General features: G+C 46.8%; 1 protein-coding gene across 9 annotated transcripts in view; it reads left to right on the forward strand.

The window, feature by feature from the left end:
• Positions 1 to 22,721, forward strand: part of LOC139060753 (collagen alpha chain CG42342-like) — a 462,978-nt gene that overhangs the window by 179,093 nt on the left and 261,164 nt on the right. For all 9 annotated transcript variants that reach the window (XM_070539846.1, XM_070539853.1, XM_070539840.1 and 6 more), the window contains exon 2: positions 22,075 to 22,132. In XM_070539846.1, coding sequence (XP_070395947.1) covers positions 22,075 to 22,132 — 58 coding nt within the window. The remainder of the gene's footprint in view (positions 1 to 22,074; positions 22,133 to 22,721) is intronic.

A 22,721-nucleotide genomic window follows, 5' to 3' on the forward strand; every position in this document is an offset into this window, starting at 1 on the left:
CGGCGCTTAGCCTCTGCTTCGGCGACGCGTACTCCTGGATCATCTCGACGGCGGCGACGGTAAGCTTCTGCTTCGGCGGCACGCACCTCTGGATTCTGACGGCGACGGCGCTGGGCCTCTGCTCTGGCAGCTCGTTTAGCAGCAGCAGCAGCAGCAGCAGACGGAGGACTTCCATCGGTCGTCTCGCTCATGGCTCAGAAAGAACTGGCAGATAATTTCGCAGTGGCGAACGGCAGCGGCAATTTCGGCTCGGGCGGTGCACATATACAGATCCGCCGCCACCGATCTGGCTCTCTGATTGCCACCGCACAGGGCGAACGGCAGCGGCAATTTCGGCTCGGGCGGTGCACATATACAGATCCGCCGCCACCGATCTGGCTCTCTGATTGCCACCGCACAGGGGTTGCATTGGAGGAGGAGCGAAGAAAGGAATTAAGTTCGAGCCGGCGCTTTGACAACCGGAGACTCGCAGGAAGAGGGGGGAGGGGGGCGGCGTGTACACCCAGCGGCAAACGATGGGGGCAGAAGCGCGCGCAGCAAGCGGACAACACGATAAAGGGAGGAGGGAAGAGATAGCAGCGACTGACTGATGCCGCTGACAACCCCAGCTGCGGAGTTGGTTTCAGGGACAACGCCGCCGATGCCGACACAAACAATATGATACCCTCGCTTCCGCAGCGCTAAGAAGCAGGTCTAGCCGTGGGAAGGTGGTTACGTATTCGTCGACGTGCCGGGGCCTACGTGAAATAACCGGCGCGTCGGCAACTGAAGAGCACCCTATCCGCCACACAAGAACAGGGGGGGGGGGGGGACCCTTTCCTCCTCTTTCTGCATGGCGGCGACGGTGTTCTATGCAGTCACGTTATCTTGACTCTCTAGCGGCGTCAGCGGCATCCAGCGGTATCAGTCGGTCGCTGCTAGCGCTGGGGGGATGAAAGGGGGGCGGAGCTGGTTACGAGGCCGACGACAACGCCGACGACGACGCGAAACCCAGGAACGGACGCCAAAGAGTTGCGCTCTAAAAGCGCTCGAACTGCTTCCTGGGCTAATGAACTGTGAGGCCAGGCTCCCAAGATCTTCGCTTCCGTAAATGGCCTGTCATCCAGTCTATTGAAGGCACACTGGAGAGTCTCACGTTGATTATCGAAGCGAGAACAGTGGCACAGAAGGTGACTGATGGTCTCTTCACACTTGCACTTACCGCACATTGGTGAATCCGCCATACCAATACAATAGCTGTAGGAGTTGGTGAATGCTACTCCTACCCACAGCCGACACAGCAGTGTTGCGTCACGTCGTGGAAGGTTCGCTGGTAATTTAAGTTTCAGTGATGGGTCGAGGCTGTATAAACGACACTTAGAGTTCTGTGGTGTATGCCAGTAACTTAACGTGATGGTACGAAGCGAGACTGCGAAGTCGGGACGTTTGCGTTACTGAGTAGGAGGTATACTTGCAGTATGTCGGAATGACTCGGGTTATCCTTCAATAAAAGTTCGTTCTCTGGAGTCCACCATTCATTCTCGTCTACACGCAGCGCGACCGAAACAAGTTCGGACAAGATATCTGTGGTAACTCAATAAGCTTCTCTTCGCGTTGTTCACGGTTTCAGGTTAGGCGCACATCTACGCGTGCCCTAGCTGTAGATTTTCGCCGGTGAACCCCAAGCATGACCTTTTCGAGATACCTGGAAGCATTCATAGGCGCAAGATGCACAACTGCTGGGCAGCTTCAAGTTATTTTCGCTCAAGGTTTCCGCGAGCAGAAAAGTAACTGCCGGGAACATCATGAACAGACGTTCGTTTCGCGAAACAGCGCATCGGTACATGTGCTTGCTTTATTTCTCCCACGCACGAGCACATAAGTAATAAAACAAAAAGTAAGGGTGAAGGTAATATAAGAATGTTTTCAGGAGGAAAATGATGTCATGTTTGGGAGCCGAAGTGTCAATATCCTTTTTTTTTATTGTTAAATTTATTTAAGGAAAGGTCTGTGCCTGTGTGTGGAGCCGGCTACTCCTCTTCTCTTGCATGAGAGTTATCATCGGAAAATTGTTAACAATCACAAAACTGGACTAATAAACAAAGAACGAACATTCACGTACTAAGTCTCAGTACTGCAATATAAATAAATTTCGCGCAACCCCACGAAGAGTTCACCTATCATAAATACTCACCACACCGAAATGTTCACACGCAACACATGAGGTCACGCAGCATAAATGTTCACAAAACCTAGATGTTCACACAGAAGATGTTGGGCGCTTGAATGCCGCACTCTAAATACAACAAATAAATATGCTACATCAACGTGGAGACACCATGAACATGCAATTAAGGGTGCCTGTTAATAATAAAAATGCGAGTAATAACTATCAATATCCTTCATTGGCGTCTAATTCTACACGTTGCTGAACTTACTTTTAATGTCATACACGTTTACCCTGTCTCCTTTCTTCTGTAAGCTTCGCGCACTTGCACTGGAGCTTGCAGAAAATTCCGCTGACTTCAGGATTCCGCCTTCTTATACCTTGTATTCTAACCTGTAGAGCCTTCTCCATATGCGTCGCTTGCCACGGCATGGCGTAGTTATCTTATTGCGTCTATTTGGAGCTGGATTCCCAGATGCGTAGTCCTTTCTGATCGGAATGGTCTATAGCCCCGAATGTGAAGTTCGTGGGTGCGGGGAGACGATTGCGAATCTTCGCTGCGAGTGCTCTTGCTCCTACTTGACACATTTGAGAGCCGTTGTCTCCCCACAAAACAGCATTCTTGGACCCTGGTCCCAGCCGACCGAGCGGCTTTAAAGACACTTATGTTTGTTTTGTTTTCTTTTCTTTTCTTGAAACCATCGAAACTGTGTGACAAACTGCGATAGTTTTCAGGCGTCTCACCACTTGTGCGCAAACCATTCATTTTCACAACTTCGTTTCCCTTCTTCATATCGCGTCGGCCTGTCCTCTGGTACAGGGTATCGAAGCGGTTATTTATTGTGGATAAACACTCCCTGCTTTGTATCCCTTATTTGTTTTCTTTTCTTTTTCTATATTGAAGCGTACTGGCTCTTAAGCCGCTTGTGGCTTAGTGGTAAACTGTTCAGCTTACACGTGTGTGCATTAGGTCACTCTTCTGTTGTTCTGTACACATCTTTATTGTTCCAATTTTCTTTCCCTAGTGGTCGCAAGCCGAACTGTCGCCAGGTTAACACCCCTGCCTTTTTCCTTTTCCTGTCCTCCTGCTCTCTCTCTCTCTCTCTCTCTCATAGCTGTTTACTGCTTACTGAATATACGTTTTCTGTCTACAATACTGTCAACACCTTCCGTGTCTATTGAAAAAGTGCTTGCATAAATGTGTTGTAATGTTAAGTATTGCATGTGTCTACGTGCATGCGGGGTACTTGACTGAACTGCAGTCATTTCTGGTGAGCGAAGACAAGTTCTTCACTGTGTCAGTAATTATCTCTCGCTCAGCGTCAGAGTCATGCTTTTGCAGCTCACACACAGATGGACAGCACCTTCTAAGTAACCTCCTGAGTAGTTAGCTGACGGTGAGGGTAACACTCACTCAATACTCATTATGCTGGCTCTGTTCATCTAAGCCCAAAGCAATCAAACTGAAAGAAAAACTAAACGAAAAGGAAAATAATTTAAAAGTCTCAATTCATTTGATTTCATTACAGTGGCTGTCCTCTCTTTAAATTGAAGTTTTTACGGTTCTTGAATACCGTCTTTCGCCGAGCCCAAACAGGCCGAGCGCTTCCACATTACGCAGTCAAGAGCAGGAACAGCAGGGCCACTTCGCTCCGTCTCGCCAGCCCTGTCAGTCGCCTCGTTTATACATCACGCTAATGGCCGCAGAGACGTTATAGTAGCGAAATAAGAAAAATAAATAGCCCCGTTATCGCTGCGGGAAGCAAGAAATAAAGTACCTCACGTGCTTTTAGATCACATGGCGCTTTGAAACCGGAATTAGCGAGCCTTAAGCCTGTTTTATGGTTTTCGGAGCCATCTTTGCGCGGAGATGCGAGAGTAAATTTGCCGAGATGCTCGTTACACTTTCTTTCTTCACATTACGACAGCACTACACTCTCTGTATCTTTTTGTCTCTCTCTCTCTCTCCCCCTCCCAGTCTTTACCCACCCCTCAATATTTTTCCATTGAAGTCAACCGCCCACACTGTTCTGAAGAACGCCCATTTTGCATTTGTCGCCAGCAGAGTGCTCGGCGTGTTCCTTAATTAATGGCTCGTCGTCTGTCTTCTTTATTTACTGTTTAAGTGCCCTCGGTATTCCAGACTTTGCACTCGAAGTTCACGAGCTTACCCGGGGATGGAGAGAGAGAAAGAAATGGCAGAAAGATGCAGGGAGGTCAGCCTAACGCATGTCCGTTTCGCTACCCTACGCAGAATGAAAATAAGGCGAAAGCATACTACGGGCTCTACCAGACCAGAAACTTTCTTGGGCTGCTCGCCCGCGCGTAACTCTTCGCAACGGCTGCCGCTGCGATGGTCTAAATTAGCAGTCCGGCCTTTCTACGAACCTCTTTCACGCATTGCTAGCCGCGATCGTGTTGTAGTGCAATCGAACAGAATTGCCGTTTCTTCCTCTAAAAAGCTGTCCAGCCTATGCTTAGCGGTCCACGGCCTCGTTTTAAGGGACGTCTGTCTGAGCAGTTGAGATGGTGCCAAAAGGCTTCTCGCTGCCGGTGTATAGTGGATGTTCGGCGAACACGCTGCTGAAGCATCCCTGGGACGCAGTCAGTGCAGTCGAGAAGGTCACCGTTCTTTGCCCAGTACTCACAGCAAGGAGAGTAGAGGAAGCGCCGAGACGTAGGTGGAAAGAAGACCTGCAGTCGATCTGAAGGTGTGCCAAGAAATTTAGCAGGGAATATGAGCTGTACATCTGCGGCGAATTCGACCTCTCGATGGAATGCGTGACCTCGCACGGCCTATGCCACACTCCGCAAAGAGTGCCCCTCACTTGGGGGACATGATATATGCCATACTGGAACTGCAAAACATGAATGTGCTATAATTATAGCAAGTGGACCATTTTCAACGTGAATCTCTCTTGGCAAAGACAAAGCAATTCAAGCACTAACGCCTGTTGGGATCTACGAACTGGTGTTAAGAGTGTATATAGGGACATACTGGTATAATCAGTAGCGCTGATGAATGGTCTTTTAAATACGACAATTCAATTACATGATGGTTTATAAGACTGGGCTCAGTAGAAAAATTGTTGCCTACATATGCTCTCCCACTCAGGGGCTTAGCCAGGGGGCGGGGTGCTTATGGGGCTTCAGCCCTCCCCTCCCCCCCCCCCCCCCCCTAAAATGTTTTCGTGCTGTCATGCACCGCCGACCAAAACAACCCCCGGCGCCGGAAATCATGCTGCATTTTGTCTAGAATGTCCTTTTAAATGCTCGAAAACACATTTCAGCGCGAACATTGCGAAATCAGGCTGGATTTCGCGGCAACGCCCACGCACCGGGAGTCACACATCGTAAAACAAGGAGCCCCATCTAAGCACAGTTTCAAGGGCGTTTTGATGCCAAGCGGGCTCATCGCGGCATCTCGCGGAGGCCGCAGAATCATCCAGCGCATGGATTTCAATTCTAAAACTTTATGGGTATAAAGTTCTCATAAGCTTTTGATGCGAAAGGTGCATTGACATTTTGAAAGTCGTTCTTTAGGTTTTCAATTCCGGAACTTCGCGAGTTTAATGTTGTCATAACAATTTCACGCTAAATGGGCACTGACTTTTCTAAAGTCGTACATCGGACCATACAACGAGGCAAGCCAAATCAACACACTATCATACAAGGTGACAAAGCACGCAGCGAGGTCCGATGAACCGAAGCGTTGTGGTGGTTCATTTGTGCCGTCATGTCACAGAAAAGAATATCAACATTCTTTTTCACCTGCGCCAAAGCATTAATGTCGAGCTACCAAAACCAGCAAAGGTAACTACGTTCTTATTTAATTTTATATTTTGACTTTTATACGCGAGGACATATTGAGCCTCTTCAATTTTTTTTTTTTCTCTCGCTACCCGCGGGCTGCCGGAACCAGCCAGTGCGCATGCGTTTTTCTCGTGTTGCCCCGACCACAGCGCGGCGCACTTCGATGCGCTTTCGTTTTTCTCTGGCTGAGAGGATTTTCGTCTGGCATAGCTTTGGACGCTTTCTGGCTGGCAGACGAGAAAAAGAATGCATTGTCGCTCGCCGCCATCACTGCGGGGACTCGACGGATTGCAACGCGTTTGCTTGAGCGCAACCTCTCCGGAAAGTCTTGTCTCGCCGGTGTAGGATACCGAGCAGTATGCGCATGGTTCTCTGTGGACCAAGCGTCTCACGTTTTCTTCGATATTCCTTCAGTAGCCACATTAGGTGCCCTAAGTAGGCATTCCTTTGTTGCCAACATGCTTTCCTTGCGTTTTTTTTTTCATTTCCGTGCCTTCGTCCCACAATGAAAAAAAAAAAGACATTGTTGCGGCGCAGCAAATTCCCCCATGGTGAAAGTTCGATTTTGCTACTTCTTTTGCGGAACATAATGGGGCACGGGATGCTTCAGCTGCCGGATACTCTTATTATATTATTGCGATAAAACTTATATGGACACTTCAGGCGCATTCCTGCCGTCGCCGTCGCCGTCGCCGTCATGTTTCGTATAAAGTCCAAGGGCGATAACATCGTGACCGCATGCCGCATGTTGTACGTGCGAGTGACAGCGTAGGGGGGAGGGGGGGTATGGCATGTGTGAGCCGTCGATGGTGGCTCAGTCTAGTGTGTGCAAGGGAGAAAAGCGAGGAGGAAGTGCGCCGCCTCCTGTCACGCGCGATACATCAGGGGGAGTGGAGGGAGAGGGGGCTGTGCTCTGCGAATTTGTGGTTGCGCAACATCTTTATTTGCCTTGTTTGACGCATTATATACCGTGGATTTTTCTTAGACACGTAGATTTATTGGAGACTTATACGTATATTTAGATATCTTGTTGCGAGGTTTTGTGTATACGTGCAGTGAAATTTGTTTCCAGTGACACTTTTTGGCCCTTTATCAAGCTGTATCTTCGCATTTGTATATTCCATTGTATCATCGCATTTCTAATGCACGAGGGCGAGTCAAATGAAAGTGAGCCAACCAAACCCGCGCAATAATGGTTCTGTTCATTATCTGCGAAGCATGCGCGTAGCTCTCATTTACGAAAGTGACACGCAGGTGTGAGGATAAAGGTTCTTTAATGCTCTCATACACTGTGTTGAACATGGTTGTGTGACATAATGGAGACTCCGAAAGTTCAACAGCATGTTGTCGTCAGGTTTTTGACAGCTGAAGGTGTTTTCTAAAAGAAATTTGTCGCCGTATGGCTGCCGTGTACGTTGAACATTGCGTTTCATTGACCACTGTGAAGCGTTGGAGGAAACGGTTCAAAGAAGGACGTGAAAGTTGTAAAGACGATCGAAGACCGGGCTAACGCCAGCGTGCACACACCCCCAAGGCTGATGAGCTGATTAGACAAGAACGAAGGAGAAGCATCTATGAACTGGCAGAGCGTGTGAAGATCAGTCACGGTTTGGTTCACACCATAATTCATTGACATGTCGGTTATCGGCTCTTGTGTGTGCAATGGATGCCCAAGATTTTGAACCACCGCCAGAAGACGGAGAGGTTCGGCGCTGCCTTGAGTCATCTGATCCGGTATCACAATTAGGGTGACGACTACTTGTCTGCAATTGTGACCGGGGACGACTCGTGGTGCCGCTACTACGAGCTTGACACACGACGTCAAAGCTTACGGTGGAAACATTTGAATTGACCTCCGCAAGGAAAACAAAGGCAGTCATTCCTGCCGGAAAAGTGTTGTTCTCTTTTTTTTTTCGATCGTCAGGAGCCATTATTGATCGAATTTGCTAAACCTGAAGAGACTATCTATCGCTTCCGATAATGTGAAACGCCGGATGGGCTGCGTGTAGCAATCAAAAACAAACGACGTCGAAAATTGAGGAATGGGGTCATCTTGTTCCAAGACAATGCCCGTCCCCACCTCGGTGATGTGCTGGCAAAACTGGCAAAGTTCAAGTGGGAAACGCTGCACCATCCACCATACAGCCCAGACCTGTCTCCTTGCAACTTCCACATTTAGGCGCACTTGAAAAAACAGCTCAAGGGAATTAGATTTGTGTCGGACGATGACGTGAAAAGTCAGTTACAGACTTTTTGAAACAACAACCCAAGGTGTTTTATCAGGCAGGAATTACGGGAGTCATTAGTCAGTGGGACAAATGTCTAAATGCTCATGGAGACTACTTTTGAATAATGTACCCCGTTTGTCATAGATTCGCATTGGCTCACGTTCATTTGGCTCGCCCTAGTAGATTTTGCGGAACTCCTGCTTTTTATATGCGCTCTTTGTTGCAACTAAAATTTTGGTGCAATTACTCACAATACACGACCAGTGACAGCTGCTCCTGCGCAGCATATTGCAACAAAGTATAGCGTCATTGAGGTTTTCCCTTGGTCGTTGCATATGTACAGAAATGTAAACAAGGTTCGTGAGTCACAGAGAGAGAGAAATGCAAGTGAGAGAAAGGCAGGGAGTTTAACAAAGTTTCTTTAAAATATTTGTCCTCAACTTGCTCATTTCATAGCCTTTACATTTTTCATATCAGCGGCATGCACTGCTTTGCTGGTTTTAAACCGATATAGTTCTAAAGTTCGTGTGATACTTTATTTGCTTATTAAATAGACAAATAACATGGAAGCATTGATATCAGTTAGTTCGGGCACAATTTTTGAGACATGCTAGTATATGCATTTAGGAAAAAATGCATATTTTACTTATCTTGACAGTGCGTAGCGTTCAAGAATTCGTTCGCAGCATCTTTGGCAATGGCAATGCGGTTATTATTAATGTATGTGATCCCTCGACAAATTCTATAGAGAGGAGGCTGAGCTGCAACACGAGCTTCCCCCGAATGAAGTTTCTGGCTACGCCACTGCTCCCACTGCATTGGACGTATTCCCGAAGTGAAGCACAGTGAACGCGTCAATGGTTGACCTCACGTTTTGCTCTCTCCGAAATTGGTGCACTGATTGTCACCCTCGATAACCACGGAAATCCTTTTCCTTTCTTTTTCTTTTAATTAAAGATGCTTGAAAATTTTCCAGCATCCGCTTTGCTATGCAAATTCTTCTCTTCCACTAATTACTCGAACAGTCATTGCAGGCAAAAGGGCGTGCTTTCTCAAGTAGCGACTGTGCACAAATTCATTCGTTACCTTACAGAGCCGCGCTCTGATTTTAGATGTAGGATGTGGACACAGTGTGCAAGCATTGGTGTTGACTGTCACATTGTGAGATTTCGTCTTCATCTCAACGTTAAGCTTTCCGGCACGCATAGATTTCACATCTTCAGCCTTTGTCGTAGTTATGCAAATCGCATCGAGCAAACCAAACTGCCGGTTCGGCGTTGCACGACTTATATACGCGCTAGTCTTGTGGCAACCGTACAACGCCAACGCGATGCTGAATTAATGGACGCGTGACAACACACTTTTTGTGTCACAGGAAAAGACGATGAGGTAAAGCGTTTGCCGGCGGAGCACCAACGCAACCTCATTAAAAGCACACTATCACTACCACCACCTAACGAACTAGCATGCCAGTATACCATGCAGGGCGCCCTCTTCATCTGGAATTTAGATCTAGTTACGTGCAGCAGTATATCCCCATGGCAAAACCCACCCGTATAGCGTTTCTCAAGCGTGCCCAGGGCTAAGAATACTATACACTGAGTGGCGAATCGCTGTCACTGATCTTCCGTTTTAACGGTGTCAACCGACAAATGGACATCCGCGGCCACTGCAAACACTTATGGTTTGTAGTGCCACGCATGTCCAAGCGTGTGAAAAATAGCATCAGGCACGCGTCCAGGGCGTCCCGGTGGGAAAAGAGGTATTACGTTTTGAAATACTGATGAAATCTTACCAACCATTTTTTCTATATGCTCCGATACAAGCCTCAAAATTCGAAGCACAGTGTCGCGATACGCCCGATAAGCCTCCTCTAGCGTCAAAGAGCTTCAGCCTTCATTTATAGCCGACCGTATAATCACACCCGTGATAGAAGACGGACAGGGTTCGTTTCTGCCGGCGGATCCGTGATTTCGCGAAACAACGCTCGGAAGGGGCCAGCAGATCGCTCGAACGCAGTAGTTGAGCACCACTGTTCGGCTGAAGAAAATCAGAGCTGTATAGCCTCGCGTGCCGTTGCTGTCGGCGCTAGCGATAGGAGCGATAATAGGGCTTTTCGGTGCTTTGAGCTCAGGACAAGCTCTCCGGGCGAGGAAATGGCTCGCCGAGACAGAAAAACTGCGTTTACGATCCGGCATTGACGGCGAAGCCGTGATTTATGTCCTCGGCAACGGGAGCGGCGGCCGAATCATAAAGCCACACACGAGCGGAAACGGAGTGCACTTGCCACCGGCACAAGACAGCGCGATCTGAAGCCATGGATGGTTGCGCGAGCGCACCCGCATGGCGCGCAGGCGGTGGACGGATTTGACTCAATTCCCGGAGAGTTTTACTGCCGGCACTCACTGTGTCTTTTGCTGCGCAGCTTCCTCATATCGCTCGCGCGGCAAGCTCAGTCGGCCTGAGCTCTCCGGATTCGCGCAGTTTACCCAAACAAAACTTGTTCTTAGGAGCCGGAAGAAAAATATGCACAGGTTTCCTTGCACACATAAGGCAGAATTGTACTGCCGACAGCAGCGGATGCGTTGAATACGATGAACAGCTGTATTTGTGAGAGGAACGCTGAAAACGGCTGCTGCGCTGAAAGCCCCGCTGCGAACGATTGCAATATCGCCCGCGCCAACTACGCTATACGTGAGCGTATACAGCTGGATAACGCCTCCTAAATAAACGCGCAGACGCCACTACTCTCCGGGAATGGAATTCGCAAAGCTTTTCGTTCGTAAGTGTAATTTCCCATTGGCCGGCCGTCTTCAAAAATATGATATGTCCAACATCACGATTGCGTGAAATTTGCTCTTACGAACAGTACTAGCGTAAGAACATATTTGCGAATACGGGCCCGAGTCTGCGTCGGGCACGATGTACAAACCCCGGAAGTTGTGCGATACCTCACTGGTTAATGCGCCCGTCTCCCAGGTGGACGTCGCCGCATGAGTTCGATCCCCATTCGTGGCATCGATGGGCATGGTTTTATATGTGCCGTATGGCGAGGCACCTCAGCATGGCAGCCAGATGACGCTCTATCGTGCCACAGACGTCTAAACAACAACTCTGAGCCCTCTTAGTGAGGATGGAACAAGAATCAGGAGAGCTGAACAGACGAAGTCAAGGGAAGGTGCATCGGGCCTTTCCAAGTTGCTCTTCCAAGCCGCTCTTCCTATACCAAATTTCAGCGTGAACTTCAAGGACATGTCGTGCGCGATAACTGTTTCTACACGTGCAGGAAACTAAAGCCGGTGGATGTTATAGTTTTCGGGGCCGTCGCCAGTGTATACGTCATCTGGGCGTATAGACTGGCATTCTCATTGCCAGGCGACACTCATTAATTAATGCAGGAGGACTTTGCTTGACCATAGGCTAGACACCCTTGTCACCGGGCACTCTTGTGATCCTTCAGAGAACAAGGGTGTCATTGAAGTGACGCATTCATAGGTGTCAGACAAGCACACCGTATACACAGCGCCACACAGTATAACAAGCAAGCAGACGCCGCCAAGTTGCAAATCACAAGTGGCGCACAAACGCCAAACGTTCCATAGAGGAACGCGCTATGCTTATGAAACGGTATCTGTCATCAGATTAGCGACATTGGGAAAGCTTCGGCGACAACCTGTGCGCGAAAATAAAGGAGATTTACGGACACATTCGCCAGCTGGTTACTGATTATGAGCCCGAAAATAGAACCGAAATCCGGAGTACTGTGATTCGTTGTCGTAAAATAAATGTTATGAAATGGGAAATTGCCATCCGCCTGAAAAGCAGCTATATGCATACGAGGCTACAAAGAAAATCTCTACGGGAAACTATGAACATCTATCAAGGTTGTCCCACCTTGCGGCTTTTTCCAGATGTTCTGTACGGGTTAATATGTGCGCAGTTGTCCGTACAACAACAATGAAAAAAAGAAGAACTTGACTGTTTTAAACGATGGGTCGCCAACATTCCTTCGTGGATGTAATTACTCAAGCTGCATAGATGTTACCCTGTGTTCACATGATCTAGTAAATGGTGTGGGATGGACAACAGATATGGAAACGCGCGGAAGTGATCATTTTCCCATCCTTGTTAACCACCCTAGCATGTACTGTGATATCAGGCGTTACAGCAGACTAACCAACTGGCAAGCTTTTCGGTACCGCCTAACGGATCAAATTAATCAACATGCAACAGTGGAAAAATTTACAGAATTTTTGCAGGACAATATGAACATATGCACAAGGAAGGTCCCAATTCCAAAAGATTATGCTGCAGTTGACGGAGAATATGAACACCTAAGAGCCATCCGACGCCGATCCGAAAGAGCTTACCGACGGAGCGGAAGTTTAGAAGCATACAGAAATGCTCAGAAAATACACAATGTAATGCGCAGACGAATGGAAAATCTAGGCAAACGGCGCTGGCGCGACTTCTGCGGCACGCTGTCTCCTCACATGGCTGTCCCACGAATTTTTCTAGTAATTCGTTCTTTAAGCGGACCTGTAACACAGAGCTTCCCATTTCGTGCTCTCGCTGTAGCACGGGACACGTGTGAAATAATAGTTGCAGATGAATTTTGTGAGCTTATTTCCAGACCTGCTTTCTCATCGCAATGTGCAGAGTTTGATATTTCAGTAGTGTTGGCTAAGCGCAAAATTACTGCTTGCTACTGGGCCCAACATCCTCAATTAGATCATACTTTCACATTAAGCGAGCTTCAATGTGCAATTGCATCATGTCGCCAAAAGTCCGCTGCTGGGCCGGACGGCATTACGTACAATATGCTAAGAAACCTCGGACCGACATGTACAAATGCTCTCTTAGACATCTATAATAACTTATGGATAGAGGAAACTGTACCTGACTCTTGGAAAGTCGCTCGAATCATACCAATTTTAAAACCTGGTAAGACGCCCTTGTGCCTTGAATCCTTCCGCCCTGTTAGTTTGACAAGTTGTTTATGCAAAGTAATGGAGAAAATGATTGACGCGCGACTTCAATGGTGGTGTAATGAAACGAATGTGCTGTCCAACTACTTAGTAGGTTTTAGAAAACATAGATGCACAATGGATGCAATATTAGATATAGTAACCTGTGTGGAGCACGAGCGTGCACGTGGGAACATGACTATAGCAGTATTCCTAGACATCAAGAGGGCATTTGACACTGTTAGTCACGTTCATGTTTTGCGAAGCATGTTGGAACTTGGACTGTCTGGCAGGTCCTTGCGATGGATTTCTGAATTTCTATCAGGTCGCAAAATCTTTGTTCAGACGGGTGAAGGAAAGAGTGCTGAACATGTTGTCAAACAGGGAGTACCACAGGGAAGCGTACTCAGCCCCTTCCTTTTTAACTGCGTCATGGCTGATTTACCAAGAAGGCTGCCATCACAATTAAAATTTTCACTGTATGCAGATGATGGGTGTATTTGGACATCTGGGTCTAATGCTCAACTACTTCAAATGGCATTGCAAGACGGCATAAATATAATCAACAAATTTTTGAGAGAGAGAGGAATGGTACTATCACACGCAAAGACAGCTGTATTGCCCTTCACTCGAAGGCAGTTAAATAATTTCACTCTTAATCTGGAAGGACACCCTCTAATGATTGTCAAACAGCATCGATTTCTAGGCATAATACTTGATAGGCAGCTATCCTGGGCACCCCATATAAAGAAACTCGAAAACGAGGTCAATGCCGTAGTGGCTGTACTTCGCAGACTTGCAGGCACATCATGGGGCGGATCAGTATCTTGCATGCTGACTGTTTACAATGCATTAATACGACAAAAAGTTGCGTATGCCGCGCCCATCTTACACGGACTTTCCCACACTTCAGAAGAGCGACTTCAAAGACTTTTAGCTAGAGGACTACGCCTATGTCTAGGAGTTCCACGAGCGACTTCTAGTTCTCTTGTAATAGCTGAGGCTCGCCAATCACCATTTCCAGTTATGCGAACTACAGAAACATGCCGGCATTATTTCCGTCTTCAAACCCAGTATAAAAACCACCCATTGGCTCTAGGCATAATGAAACGAGATAGAAGTTATGTTCATATAGAAATTCAAGAAAATCTTCACATATTGCCAAGAAATGAATTTTGGAACTCAGACATCGAATATCCTCCATGGCTGCTTACAGTTACAAAAATCGAATTGTCAGTAGATGGGATATTCAGCAAAAGAGACATGTTCATTCGAGCTGCTCAACAACTAACGCTGTACCAGATATATATGCGGTATTCAGGATACACACACGTCTATACAGATGGCTCCAGTACAGCAACCTCTTCAACTTCATCATTCATTATACCACACCTGAACAAACAAGAATCATTTAAGTTAACTCGTGCGACTTCGTCTACAACGGCTGAACTGTTCGCAATCCTAGGTGCGATAAAATTTATATTGTCAGTAAGAGATGCGCAAAAATGGGTAATTTTCAGTGATCCACAGGCGGCTCTAACATCACTCTGCAACACAAAGGGGAAAACATTCAGTGACAGTATAATATATGAAACACTTAAAAACCTCACAAAGGCAAGCGAAGCGAAACATGCAATAGCATTCCAGTGGATACCAGGGCATTGTGACATTCCTGGCAACACAGCAGCCGATGAAGCAGCACGACAAGCACACCTCAAAGATGATACATCTCCGCTCCCAATATCAAAGGATGAATTGCGCTGCATTATAAGGACAACGTCTCTCAAAATGTCTAGAAACACTTGGTTTGACCAGAATTCTAAGAGCTCGGACTTATACCATATTGATCCATTTATTGAATTCAAATTTTCATTGTCATTAGATAGAACTATGGAAACCCTTATTCATCGATTAAGGCTAGGCACTGCCTACACAAAGCATTTCTTACACAGAATTGGCCGTGCGGAAACCCCCGAATGTGATTGTGGATTTGTAGACGAAGATATATATCACCTCCTTCTAGATTGCCCACATCACGACACACCAAGAAGCCGACTTAAATCAGCGCTAATTAAATTAGACCGCAGACCTTTCAGTTTAAGGAAAATTTTGGGCCCTTGGCCAACAACGGCCTTGCAGAAGAGTGCTTTAAAAGCACTAAAGAGTTTTCTTGATGACAGCGGCATTGCTGGAAGTTATTAGCGCTTTCATTGTTCTCTTCATTTCATTGTCACTGTGTATATCCATCTGTTTGTGAATTATGTTATGTTGACTGTTCTGTTGTGACTGTATGTGATAATGCATTTACGTGATGTATGTACCACCCGCTGACTAGACAATGTGTTATTAGGCGGAAATATCTTTTGTACTTTTGAGACTTTCATCTACATAAGTGTGGAGACATATACATTGTATTTTGTATGTACCATGTGTTCCGTACGTCATAGTGTTCCTGTGGAAACGCTGCGTGATAAGTCATGGTGCTTGTGTGAAAAGACTATTTGATATGTAACCTTGAACCTTGTACAATGTGTGACGGAACCACTCAAGAGATGAGGAGTAGCCGGCGCCTTAAACTGTGCGCCAACATCTCCTTATATCATATCAATAAAAAAAAGAAAAGAAGAAGACGAAAAAGAAGAAAATAAAGAAAAAGATGAAATATCCGAGACCTAAGCACTTATAAGTTGTGAATGCGAAAGCATTAACGTCCAATTGAACGCCACTGCGCGGTTCTTCGAGTTATGAACTCCTCCTGGTCAAGCGAGGGCGTTTAGATGCTTGGTCAACGCCTCCTAGATTGCACAAGGCCGGTGCATTTCGATCATTGACGTCATGCTACCTTGCCCGACTGCCGTAGAATCTAATGGTAACGCTCCCGAGTATACGCCGTGTTGATTTTTGACGTAACCGCTTTCGTCACGCCGGGCTTGGCAATGGAAATTTTGGTTCGAGGACCATGTCATTAAGCAGAGTGTATAAGCCTGCCATGTAGGAGGCGCTGGTTAAGCCCAGTAGGTAAGCCGCTCGGCTTCTGCGCGTGGGGTCGTAGGTTTGAAACTCACTACCGCCAACGTTCTTCGTTTCGAATTTATTGTTTTTTTACATTAATTTCTTTATAGCAATTGCCGACGCGAAGTTAGAACGCAGGCGAGAGTTTGCACGGAGAAGCAACGCGCGGATAACGCAGGCTTTCGAGAGCGACGGTGACGTGTCTGGCGGTGACACCCTCTCCCCTCACGCTACACCCAGCGCTTCCAGCAGGTGTTCCCTTTCACCCACTCTGCTCCGTCGAGGCGCGCACGTAACGTGGTACGGCAGCCAACTGGAATGCAGCTGCCGTTTCGCTGCTACATACGCTGGCTTTTTCTCTCAATGGGCCATTTGATGCTTTCGCATAAAAAATTCGTGCGCTTGTTGGCGGATACGTGCGAGCTTCAGACTTACGAACTTGTCCTAGTGGCATTATGTCTGGTCTCTCTCTCTCTCTCTCTCTCTCTCTCTCTCTCTTTTATTTGAGTGTCAGATCTGTTTCGGTACGTTCTCTCCTTGTTTTTTTTTTCTTTCCAAAACGTTTTCCTTTCCCTAAAGCAGAGCTTCGTCTGACAGAACCCCACTGTCTGCGCACTTAAAATCGTATCTTTGCTATGGTTCGGCAGATAAATAGGAAACAAAAAAGTGCTTTGCTATCGTTACTACTACTACTACTACTACTACTACTACTACTACTACTACTACTACTACTACTACTACTACTACTACTACAAGAACAGCAACACAGTGATATTAATCACGTAGTCCGACGCCTGACGTGGCCTTGAGACCCACATGCTATGTCTGGCAAACTGTAACGCTTCACATCCGCTTCTTCTCCTCCAAGCTTCCCGTACCCAACCAGAAATCTGGTCACTATATTTTGAACGAAAGTACAATAGCGCCGCCATCTGTGATAATGTACATTTCCGCACTTCCCGTTCGAAAGTTTCTTACGATCAAAACTAAGATTAGTGCTTCTTCTCACCATTCCTCATAGAATGGCATAAACAATTAAAAAATATTATTGCCACTTAGCGCTGTACTGTATTCAATGCTGTACCATGTTCGCATGTACGCGTTTAGGAGCACTGTTACGTATTGAGTGCATCCAGCGACAGAGAGAGAGAAGTAATAAGGTAAGGCAGGGAGATTAACCAGGCTGAGCCCGGTAGTCTACCCTGCACTAGGGTAGGGGGAAAGGGGACTGAAAGAGGAGGAGGAAGAAAGAAGTTCACAGTCTCCACTGTTACACACGCAAGCGTTCATCTCTGAGTCAGTCACAGGCGGTCATACAGGGCGATGCATTTCAAGAAACGCACCAGCGCCTTTGTGACCTTGCACATAAGAAACGCATGACGCCACTGGCGCAAGATGTTCTCCACTGTGAAAGGATGGTCGTCTAAGTGCTCCGAAGGCTTGCGCCGCAGCCCATAGCAGAGATACGATTACGCTGCCATCAAGCGGTGGACGAGGGCCACAACATTGTATTTTAGTGCCTACCCAGAGCATTGCAACATTACCAGTAATGAAAGTGCCGACAAAGCTGCACGTGAGGCACATGACGTATGTGAAAGCACCTCGATACCATTGTCGAGAACGGATGCAGCGCGGCACCTCAGCGGTCTTGCCCGTATTATTACTCTAAGGAAATGGAACACACCGGAGTTCGCGAACCGGCGCCTATGTGCCATGGACCCGCATATGACGTTGCAACTTTTACCTGGTTATAACTGACGGGAAGAAATGCTACTGTGCCGCTTGCGAGCAGGAGCCTCACAAACGCCTACTCGTTCCTAAATGGAATAGCGGACAGTCCCAATTGCAGCAGATGTGGTGTCGAAGGAACGACCAAACATCTCCTGTGTGACTGTCCTACACACGAAGACGAGCGGAGTGCGCATCCAATGAAGCTTTCTTGCGTACCCTTCCAGACGTAGCAAAAAGAAAGAAAGAAAGAAAGAAAGAAAGAAAGAAAGAAAGAAAGAAAGAAAGAAAGAAAGAAAGAAAGAAAGAAAGAAAGAAAGAAAGAAAGAAAGAAAGAGCAAGGCTATGTATATCGCTGAACACGATTATTGTGGAACGCGACTGAGAGCGACGAAAACGAAGCAGCTTCTGTGCTTGCGTTCACAGCCATTGCCACGCGCGCACACAAGCATCAAGGCACGGATTTATGTCCTCCCTGTAAGTAATGGAGTGTCAGCGGCGGAACATTGCGCTTCGCTCAGGCATGGGTTCCCGCAGATAGCGCGGAGCCCATAGCTTTATGCTCTTATATGCACATCTACATCTGTCTTTCTTATTATATATATATATATATATATATATATATATATATATATATATATATATATATATATATTCATTACGGCTGCACGTATGACACGCTGAAGTTGCTTTATACGCGGAAAAACGTTGTGGATTGCAAGATGATGCATTTCGCGTCGCGATTTATCACGTTGATGACCACGACCTACATAGAGGAGGAACGCAGTCTTTTCTTCTCGCAGATGAGTTGCGTCTCCCGCAATTTGTCCTCTAACGAAGCGAACGCACAGAAGCGTGTAGAGACGGCTTGTGCCTTCTTTGAAAACTGGTTGCCAAATAATAGTCTTTGCTCAAAGTATAGCAGAGGACGCTTGGTGTCCTTTTTTTTTTTTTTGTCACGTGGCGCTTACCTTGGGTCGGAGGAATATGGTTCACTGTGCAGCAGAGATCAATTTCGTGTTGCCTTTGTTTCTTTCTTGGCTGGTGCTGAGCTCTTTTTCTTTCTTTCATATAATGACCATGCAACGAGACGTATGCACATGCACGCTACGAAACATTCGACTAATTAAAAAAAGAGTAGACACGAGCTATTTAGGGCAACGTTGTCAAGCGGTAATAAGCCTCCTGGTGGTTTGCTAAATCCAGGCGCGGGGCACCGTCAGTGTGGCTTATGTGGCGTTGTTTTTACCGGCCGTCTACTCTTAAGGAACATACCTCGCAAAATATCGATCAGAGCTTATATCTGACATGAGCGCCCGCGGACCCATCTTTAATCAATAAAAGTGTAGCTCAAACGTGATACCGATCTTGACGTAAATATGATAAATCATGGCATTATACCAATCTTAGCACTAATAAAGTGTTTCAATCGTCGTCAGGGCTAAGAGGGCAGTCGACGCCAGAGGGTTCCTGGACTAAGGAGCCCTCCCACGTTAGGGTGATACCCGGCCTCGCTCGAGACACTGTTTCGCACAATAAACGTTTCTTTCTCTCTCTCCCTAGCATTTCAGAAACCTTTACGTTGTAAGTCGCATCAGAGAACCAAAGGCAGCGAGGTCAAATATGACAACCACACGCTTGCGACTTAAAGGCAGACACGCCCACTGTAAACCACCTACATAACGCGTGGTTACAGAAGTGGGAAAGATTCATCAACCATTTCAGGAGCACGGTAGTGGTGCGAAGTTTATACAGAAATAAGAACGACAAAGTTTAGACAAAGCTATGCTTTATACGTCCTGTACTTACTTGCGACGGAAGTGCTAGTTGGCCTAGTTGGTGCTTGCTAAAAGACATGTTACTTACTTGGCACAAAGGTGGCGCACGCAGTGTAGCGTCAGATCTCCCTAAGTTTTTCTTGATGCGACATTGTATGATTCCAAATGTATAGGACAAATGCGTTCAAAACGCGTTCTTCCCGCACACTGTAACAAATTGGAATCGGTTGCCCACAAGAACCAGTTGAGTGTTTCAACGTGTAATCATTCATCTCCACGTTGGGTGTGCAGTCTAACAGCTGTCATCTTCCTTTTTTTTTTGGTACTGCGATCACGTTTCAGACATCAGCTACACTTTTCCGTCTATAGCCATTTATCTTGCTGTTCCGTGTTGTTTCAGCAAGTGCTGTTACTTTTTTTTTTTTAATTGTCGTGGTCTCTTCCGCCCAAGTCCTTTCGGGCATTTTTTAAAGTGGGTAAATTGTGTTATCACTTGTTGAAATAATAAGTTTTCTGTTGATCTGATACATTGTTTCTTGTCTCACTTTACATGAAATGTCTTAAATAAAAGTAAATTCTGGGGTTATACGTACCAAAACCACAATATGATTATGAGGGACGCCGTAGTGGGTGTGTGACTCCGGAATAATTTCTACCACCCGGGTTTCTTTAACGTGCACACAATGCGCGTTACGCGCGCGTTTTCGCATTTCGCCCTCGTCGAATAGCGAGAGCCGCGGCCGGGATTCGATCCCGCTCCTTCGCGCTTAGCAGCGCAACGCCATAGCCACTACACCACAGCGGCGGGTCAAGAAACGTTTTGATTTCATATTACTTGTTTCTTTCTTTTTTCGCTTTCGCTGTATTGCCCATTCCTGCCTGTGGCCGCATACTAAGATTGGCACTATTTCTGAAATAAAAAACTCAGTGCCCTTCCACTCTGTGAAGAAGGATGACCAGCGAAGCTATGTATGTGGGCCCCTTAATGGAGAACTTCAACTTGCGCCTCCGCCGCGCGTCGGCCTGGCATTTCACTATATTCGGGATCGGCCCACGTATAGAGAGTGCTTAACGCCTGCTGCACCTCCGCCGCGGGTCGGCCACTGCACTATCTTCGGGCTTTTTTTTTTTTAAGCACACGGACACGATAGTGGGGAAAGTAGCCCTTAAGAGCTTCGCTCTAGTAAGTGTCCTCCGAGATTACGCACACCTTCGTGCACAAGATCACAGAGGCCACGCGATGGCGCAGCTCCTGCTCGCAGTCGCTACTTTGTCCCAAGAGAAGTTGCATATAATCGGTAGTCTTCGAACTGAAGGCACGTCTTATTGCCACATGTTTCCCATCACCATACCAACATCAGTCTTAGGAGAAAGGCCCGCTCATAGAGAGAAACGCGGAGAGAACTAAAAAGGAAAGATTAACCTGCCTGAAGAGACTGGCATGTTATGGCAGGATTTTATGATGATGGGTTTCCTTGTACGCGTAAAAGGGTAAAATGCAAAAGTGCTCTCGGTAGGCAACAATGGCTGTCTGCTGTGAGCATTTTTGCGCTTCTCGTGTATTGAGCAGCGAAACAGTCGTCCTGCGCCAAGTGAAGATTCTTCTTCAAATTTGTTTATGTGAATCGACTCAAGGGAATTGAACCAGAAGTCGTGCTGCAGCAGCGCAACCGAACCTTGTTTACGTGAACTTCGTTTCACGCGAGTCGTCTAATCGCCGCAGCACCCAGCGTCGAAGCGTGGCAGTGGAGGTAACGAACGATTGCAATTCCTGTCTGGTTTTTGACGGCGCACCGCCCCCCAGATGCAGATCGACTCGACTGTGCCGGATCGCGTCCCGACGCACCTTCCAAAGTGTCACTTGTCGTTTCAGGCTTCAATAACGCGTGTTAACCCAAACAGACGCGTAACTTTGCTTTCATGGGCCAACTGGGGCCCTCTTTATCAGGTTTGTGCAAACTGCGTGAGCGGATTCTGCTCAGCTGAGAAGTAACCTCAGTGGAAATATTTTGTCCCCGCTCACTCTATAGGTAGACTTGACCGCCAAAGCCTGATGAGGTGATTGTTGGTTCCAAGAGGAAATTAATTTGTCGTGCGTAATTCGCCGACAAAACGTCTAGCGCTACCAGGAACTTGAGATAATGGGAGGAGTATAACTCGTAATTTAGCACGTCGACCTGAGTTAACGAACACTTACGACCTTACGATGTTTCTACGCGTGTGGGTGCGTATGTGTGTGTGTTTGTGTGTACTTGCAAGATAAGCAAACACTCCTGCTTCTTCCAAACATTGTCGTCAGCAAGTGCTCGTGCTTAATATATCAATGCCTTGTAACGATTCCACAATGTGCGATAAAAGGCTGATCCTCATTTTGTTTTTTTTCTTTTGTTTTCTTCTTACAGAGCCTTCTAACTAGGAATAGAAGAAATAGTCCAGAATCAGAGTGTATGTGCCCACCCGGTAAGTTTCTCTCTCTCTCTATCTGCGTTTTCTTACCTTCAGTTTCCTCGGGGACACGCGTGTGCTTCGGTCATGACGTGTCTATGATCTATACGAGTACGAAAGGTTTTATAAACGTCGACAATCGTGTCGTTTCTCTCTTTTCTTTTTTTTTGCCACACTTCCCTTCTTAAGATGTGCCAGCGCCTGGAATAAAAAAAAATTATATTCATCACGTGACTGCAAATGCGTCTCCATTACCATCCCCAGGCCTTCACCCAAACGCTTTCTTCCTATCTTAGGCTCCAATTTCGTGCGTCCAGAAGATTCCTGGAAACGACGCATTATGAAGATACCCGCAAGCTGACGTAGCGTTAGCTAGTTAAAAACTAGTGAAGCAACCACGACCGCGCAGCCTTCAGGTCATGTATACCAAATGTGGTGCGCATGCTCAAGCCTTGTCCAAGTACAGCGCCTCACACGTGCGGCCATTTTATGCCGCTTCACCACCATATCGCTCACATCTTCTTGGCCGTCAGTCATCTTCTTTTTTCGTTTTATTTTATATGCGTACTTCATTATGGATTCTCAAGGGCGAAGCAGTCATTAC

This window comes from Dermacentor albipictus, chromosome 1 (genome assembly GCF_038994185.2).
Source record: "Dermacentor albipictus isolate Rhodes 1998 colony chromosome 1, USDA_Dalb.pri_finalv2, whole genome shotgun sequence".
NCBI classification, from domain to species: Eukaryota; Metazoa; Arthropoda; class Arachnida; order Ixodida; family Ixodidae; genus Dermacentor; species Dermacentor albipictus.